The 7421-nt window shown below is 45.8% G+C and overlaps 1 protein-coding gene across 1 annotated transcript in view; it reads right to left on the bottom strand.

Moving 5' to 3' along the window:
• Positions 1–3494, bottom strand: part of GUCA1B (guanylate cyclase activator 1B (retina)) — a 4729-nt gene extending 1235 nt beyond the window's left edge. Inside the window, exons 1-2 of the mRNA XM_008947904.1 lie at positions 3291–3494; positions 1137–1286 (exon numbers count right to left, since the gene is read on the bottom strand). Of these exons, the coding sequence (XP_008946152.1) occupies positions 1137–1286; positions 3291–3494 (354 nt within the window). The remainder of the gene's footprint in view (positions 1–1136; positions 1287–3290) is intronic.
• Positions 3495–7421: the final 3927 nt, after the last annotated feature.

Genomic DNA, 7421 nt, shown 5'->3' with positions numbered 1-7421 from the left:
TCAGGGTTCCTTTGCAAAGAACAAGGCAAGAGTTTCACAGATGGGAAAAATCTGACTTTTGAGGATGATTTTTTCCTCACATCTGAGGCCAGGCACATCCCTCTCCCAGGGAACTTGCACCCAAGCTGCAAGATCAAACCTGTATTAGCACATATTTTGACCCGTGGTTTCTGTTCCACTTTGTCACTGCAGAGGGGCAGATTTTATCTTCTCCTCCCATGATCATCACTTGTTCATTATTGACTTTACACTGAAGGGGTTTGTCTGAAGTCTTCCCAAAGAAGGGATTAGAGTAAGGGCCTAAAACAACTCTGGCCAATTCCTGACTGACCTCAAAACTATAATTGAGCCTGTTTTAGACAAGCTCCCCAGATACTCCCACACCTGGTGCTGCAGGTAACAACCTGGTCACACTTTCCAGCCAAAATGACCTACTTCACACAGATTGTTTCTGCTCTGTTCTTGACATTGCATTTCACCCAAGGTGCTAAAACGTTTGATGGCCATTAGTGGAGCTTCACAAGTACTGCTGTGCAAGGGTAACAGCTCCTGGGGTGCAGGGGTGACTCCAGCACAGTCACCAAGTTATTTACCTAAAGCAAGAACCCGGGTACCCTCTGCAACTGTCTGCTAAGCCCACTGCTCCTCTCACACCTCCACATAGTCACTGATTAAAGCTAAATTAAATTAAACCCAGAAAGGAATAATTACAAAAGGGGTTTCTGTACTAATTTGTGCCTCTCAGTGTATTCTCACCAGCCACTCAGGCAGGAGGCCTGGCTCCTGCAAGGGGCCTGAAGTGAAGCCCTCTTCCACTGGCCACTGCAATCTGGGTGTGAAAAGGTTGAAAGGACAGGCAGAGCAGAGACAGGAACTCCACAACAGCACCCAGATGCTGCATTTCTGGACAGCTTCAGCAGCAGGGGCCAGGGACCTACAGTGGGTCTGACCCCTCAGCCACCCCACTGGGCTCCATCAGAGCACTGAGCACACAGCCTTTCACCAAGGTCAGGCATTTCCACTTCATCACTATCCACAGCTGTCTTGAAACCTGATTATCACAAAGCCCACATACATCAATACATTGCCAAAGAACAGCAATTGCTTAAAGAAGTGATGAGGCAATGCCTACTTACCTCAACAATTTCCAGCAGCTCAGGTTTATCTATGCAGCCATTCCCATCCTTGTCATATACTTTGAATGTCCACCTCAGCTTGTGTTCCAGTTTTCCTCGTAAAACAAGATTCAAGGCAGCTACATATTCCAGAAAATCAATGGTATTATCCTGTAGAAATTAAAGCAGCAGCTGAGTGATCCTTAAGTGGACACAACCGATAGAGAACTGCTTACAAAACCTGGCTAAAAACTGCCAAAAAGATAACCCAGGGGACAGCTATTTATGAGGCACTTTACAGAAGATTTGTGCCAGTTCAACACCAACAGCAATCTCAGTCTGACCCCTCTGCATCAGGATGAGATCACCAGGAGTGTGACAGTAGAAAGCAAAGCAATTGTCCTGCACTGCAATAAGGAGGGACATCTTCTGAGAAGTTAAAGCCACCAGGACTCCAGCAGTGAGCCAGTTAAACACCCACAGCTTACATCAGGGACAGGGAGGCAGATGAGAATCAGTGCAGGAGGTGTTGGCTATTTGGGAAGGGATTGCCATTGTCAAAGACCTCAACACCTTCACCACCTAGACCATCACCAGCCATTACTGCTTTCTTCCCCCTTGGCCCCTTGCTTGATCTTGATCCATCTGAGGAAGACTATGACAATGAAAATGTCACCATCCAGGAGGAGGCAGCAAGAACACCGGCAATGATGGAGTTAGGTCAGATGTTCACACTCCTAAAAGCTTCAGTGCAGGGAGGTGGGGCTGCCTCGGCAGCCTCCAGCAGATGGCCCTCCCGCGGGTCACCACCAGCCCCGTGTCACCTTACAGCCCTCCCGACCCAGTCACCAGCCCCGGGGGTCCGGGCTGAGCATCTCCCCAGCCCCGAGCAGAGCTGCTGGAGGGCAGCGAGCACGGCAGGCAGCTGAGGAGCTGTTTGCTTTCCTAGCATGCTACTAGCAACCCTTTAGATTGTTAGGTCCTGCTCAGCTGATCATGTACCATGGGCATATTTAAGCAAAAACATGAACCCAGGCTTAATTTAGTGTTCTATGGGTTTATAGGTAAGTACCAGCATCCCTTAAAAACAGATTTTCAGTCTTATTAGGAAAACTGTAAACGAGGAATGGGACTTTAGCTTTTACACACACCACCTGCTCTGCAACCCTTTCTCCAGAGCTTCCATAACAGGATTTGGACCTGGACCTTCAGGTTCTTGCATTAATATAGGTTTTGCCAACTTCAAATTTGAGACAGGTCTGACCTGCCCACATTGTCCATGGTGTTTTTTATCCTTTCTGACAAACTGACTTTTGCTGCCACATCAGTGTCATTTTGCCACTGGTTTCAAAGGAAGCTTAATGGCAACAGGTATATCTAGAGATGACAGATTTGTCTCCCATTTTCTTATATACATACATAGCAACAAACAACCCCATACTTTGAATATGATAAAGAGATTCAGGAAAATAATTGAACCCTTTGGCAACCATTGCTTCTTCATTTCAAGATAAGGAAGACAACCATATTACATTTCTTTTAAGTAAAAAAAGAAATCACAGGCCAGTATTAGGATACCTTTTGCACCAGCACGTGGGTATGCATGAGCTGCTACTAAACCAGAAAGCCCACTTTTCCCAGGTGCCTGGTGACAAATACAGTGAAGGGAATCAAAACCAGAATTTCTGAATTGTTCAGCATTCCTTTGCTTTTGAGCACTTAAAACCAATATTTTGTTACATGCCACCTGGTCAGACTGTATACATACACTTCCTCCAAGGTTTAGCCAGCCTGAGGAAGACTTCCCTCCACTATAATCCCTCCTCTTTCATAACAGATAAACATCTCTGTTCCACGTAGCAACCTTGGCTCTTGGAGAATTTTTCAACAATACTGTCTCAAAATGTGACTGCATGAATTTCAAACTTTTAATCCATCTTTAGCCCCTTAAGGGGATATTCTGTCCTTTGTACAGATTTCTGAGAAGATAAAGCCATACCAGCCCACACACAGTAGTGCAGCATGCACTCCTTCTCCTGCCCGAGCAGGTCCATCACCCGTGCTTTAGTCCATGAAACACAGCAACAAGGGTGGGAACTGCACCAAAACACCTCCAAATTAGAGAAGACACACAAGATATTACACAAGTGATCATAAAAACTCCTCACCACTTACCCCATTCTTATCGAAAGCTCTGAACATGTTTTCGATGTACTCTGCTGCTTCACAGTTATCTTGGACCCCAAAGAACCTCTTGAATTCATGCATGAAGAGTGTCCCACTGGGACATTCCACCACGAATTTCTTATACCATTCCTGCAATTCTGCCACATCAATCTCTGTTTGCTCCCCTTCAGCATTGGTGAAGTACTGTCCCATTTTGCTCTACAAAGCAAAATTAAAAAAAGGAGGGACAAAAGAAAAACCTGCTGAAGTCCTTCACTTCTATTGTCCTTTCAGCACCTTTAGTTGCTGTTTCTTTCTCACTGTCTCATGCCCTTGTTTGATGTTAGTATTTTGCCTTGCTATTCCACCTTCTTTCTGTTCTTCCTTTATTTCTCCCTCTCTCTTCTTCAGTTTTCACCACCACAGTTTTGTGTGCTCCCCTGGTGACTGCAGAGTTGCTTTTCTGTGGTAGGGCAGCATAACATGTGGTATTAAGCACGTATAAAAATAACTAAGACCATTAGGAGATTCCCACCCTTGAGTCACTGAGACCTTCAGACCTGAGCTGTGCCCTATTTAGGAGCAGGCTCCCGAGGCTCAGGGTCCTTCTGCAGATAAACTCCTCCACATCAAGGAACTGAGGAGCTAAGGTTCCCTTTACACACAAGGTACTACCACACTCACTTTACTGTAGCTTTTCTAGAAACAAAAAGGGATTGTGAGTGAACTTCCTTAGCAGTTCCTCACATGGTTCACAGCATGTGTTACCTGTTTATGGAGGCACTCAATGCTCCAGAGAGACAGAGCACAAAAACAACCAACCAGAGGGAGCAAAGCCTGAAAAAATAAACATATGCAACTAACACCTGCTAATACATAAAGCTCCTTGAATACTTACTATAGGTTTTAAACAAAACAATGGAAAGAAGTAGTAAATGCATGTAGATAAAAACATATGCATTTCATTTTCACAATTAAGTCTTAAAACTCTTAGCTAAAAATAGCAGTGACATTTTGTAGCTGTGTTTTTTAAGCCCTTGAGTTTTTCTTTGTCCCCTTTTTATGCCTTTAGCTAGGGAAATACTTGTGCTTACTCTTACTAGCAACAATTACTGACCCTTTCCACTACAGATACACCACCCACCTCTGCCCCAGTTTCTTGCTGTCCTGTAGCTGCTCACCACAGCCTGGCAGCAGACAGCCAAAAATCAGCCCACCCTCCCCACAGACAGACAACCCACCACTGCTGGGGCCACCAGCTTTTATCCATCTCATACCAAGTGTTCTGTGTCCAACCGTTATCTGTGTCAGCTGGAAAGAAATGACCTGTAGCTATAAAAGCATCTGAGCCAGGCTGGGATCCAGGTTGGTTTGTTCTTTTAAGAGGATTGGAGCAGCATTAACAGGAAACTGATATGCTCACTACTATGGTAATTCTAAGGCCCAGAGGGATGTTAGCTGTTCATTTTTATGTTGTGTTTTTTTTTTGTTTGTTTGTTTTTCCATTTCTATGAAAAGTTTCTCACACAGAAACAATCAGTCTAAAGGTTAATGCTATGGGCCAGTTCAGTAGCTTATGCTCTGCTGTAAGAGTAGCTTGCTCTGAATCTACTCCCATCTGTAAGTAACCCACCAGAAGTATTGCATGTGCATATACACATACAGATTCACAGTAGTGTAACTTTGCACTTCTGTATGTGGAGATACTCAGGCAATGATGGTTTCACTTCTCCTGGCAAGAAGAGGGTAGGAGCAGTACAGCAGAAGCATGGAGACAGGAAGGACCAGAGGACTTGCCAGAATATTGAAGACTGCCCTTTCAATGAACAGGTACATCTTTGTCTAATGATATAGAGGAATCTTATTTGTCTATCTTTGTGCCTAGAAGAAGGCAATATAATTAATAAACTCAATCCTTCCTGTTGTAAATGCCTCAGCCTCTGACTTCAAGATCATTTGTCTGCAGCAGGGTGGCTTGAGATCTGGCTTATCCAAAAAAGCTATACTGGATTTGTCCCCTGGGGTTTGTCTCTTAGACCTGCTGGGAAGCCCTTTGGCAGCCCCAGTCACTGTGGTATTTATAAACCAGTTCTGTTGCAGGCTCTGTTTCCCCATGCTCTGTTATGTACCCCATGTAAAGCAATGGCTTTTTCCCCCAGTGAGAGTTCCTGAATCATCTTGGCTAGTGTCTGTGGAGGGCAGGGGTTCCCTGTGGGCCACAAGCAGCTTTCCAGAAGCAGAGGAGCTGCTGTGGGGACAGGGTGGGGAGGGCTGATCACCTGCAGCAGAGCTGGAGAGCTTTGCCCGTGCTGCTCTTGAGCCTTCCCCCATGTTGTGCTGCTCTCCTGCGCGGCTGCGTGCTGGAATGCGAGTGCCGAGAGCAGGCAGCAAGACTCCACATGCCCAGCACCCTGTCTTGCTTTGTTGCATAATTTTGTTTTGCCTTATGGGAACTTACTGATCTGTTCCCAGGAGAGAAAATGGTTCCCCTTTGTTTTCATGACTATGATTTTTTCCAGCTAGGAACAAAGGACTGCAGGAGACCTGGCTTACGAAGCCTACCTGGTGTGATTGCAGGTATCATGACACACAATCGTGATGATAAAGTACTGATGTTAATTTGGCACCGAAATAAAGTAAATCCTATAGCTCCTGGTATGAAAATTCCTGTGTGTATACTGTTATTGTCCAAAGTGTGTGCTCTGCAGACTGTTCTGAAAGAGGTGCTGTCTCTCAAGACAGCAGAATGTCGCTTTATGAGTTGCAGTTTATCACCCAAAGGGTTTCTTCATTTGATTTGCAAAAGAGATGCATATAGATGTAAATATAAGCAGAGAGAACTAAAAATAAAAAGAATGATTTCTAGAAAATGTAACAATAAAGAAGTTGGTGCTACTTGGCTGCCTGAAGGGTCAGGATTGATGCTTTATATATCAGGTCAGAGCGAACACTTTGGCTGATTAGTTGCAAACAGGTAACATCTGATTACAAGTCCTGCCTAATGAGCTATCCCCAGATTATCACCTATCTAGCTCAAAAGCTGCAGAGTTTCTCAGCCAGGAGCATGGAAAAAGACAGCTCGTTTCCCGTCTGTTCAGTAACACAACATGCTGCCACATGCTTCAGCAGAGGCTGGTAGAAACTCAGGAGGAAAAAAAAAACAAACCACCAAGCCCTGCGTGGGGCTGGGAGGACTCATTTGTTTGGCATCTGTGCTAGCAGTGGGGAAGGCAGCAGAGGCTGTGACCAAGGCTGCAGGGTGCCCAGCGTGAGAGGACCGGCTTCAGTGAAACTGGAGGCAAGATTAGACCCTTCTCCTGTGCTGGAGCAGCCCTTACCTGGTCATTTTGAGTGTTGCTCCATTATTTTGAATGGCTCAGCCCTGACCTGCCCCAAGACCCCTCTGGTGGGTGAGGCATTCTCAAGTGTCCTTACAGTGGACCTAGAAGGAGCCGAGCTCTGCCCAGGGCTGCTCCCAGCCCTCTGCCGCTGGCAGCCCGGGGCACGGTGGACGCGTGGGCAGGAGGAATGCAGGATGAGTGGCAGCTTCTGTGCTGACCCGTTTGAGGTGAGATCAAAGATCCCTCATGCTTTGGCTGGGAGTTCAGCCCAATATCTCTTTGAGTCTCTTCCCAGTTGCTCACCAAACTGGCCATCCCGTTGCACATCTTCATACGACAGGCTCGATGACACGGTAGAAGGTGGTATGACAGGAGCAGCTGTCCCTTGTTTTGCATATCAAAAATGGTCGGGTACAACTAACCAAACCCATCTAAAATCTGCCATTGCAATGCTGTCCCACAAAGGAAATGCTAACCTTTGAGAGTCACCCATTGTCTTTTGCTTTTTGCCAGAAAGATTTTATGTGCTGACAAACTCCTGCTAAGCGTTACCTCTGAGTAGCATGAATGAAGCCTGAAATATTTGTCTGGCGCTTGGGATCTTGTAAGGCAAACTTTCCGAGCAGAATGCAGAATTACATTGTATCTGTGACTGAAGATTTTTGAAAAATTTTGCCTCGTTCTAAAGTCTTGGCGTGGGATTGAGCTTCGGGTGCAAGTCAGCCTTTCCAAACTCGGGATTCAGCGCTATGCGTAGGGTTCGTGATGGGAAGGGGAAGGGAAATTCCCGGTGTTTTTT

Source organism: Merops nubicus, unplaced genomic scaffold (assembly GCF_000691845.1).
Source record: "Merops nubicus isolate BGI_N331 unplaced genomic scaffold, ASM69184v1 scaffold40629, whole genome shotgun sequence".
Taxonomy (NCBI): Eukaryota; Metazoa; Chordata; class Aves; order Coraciiformes; family Meropidae; genus Merops; species Merops nubicus.
Note: the sequence above shows the minus strand (reverse complement) of the source record. Positions and strands in the feature narration are given on the sequence as shown.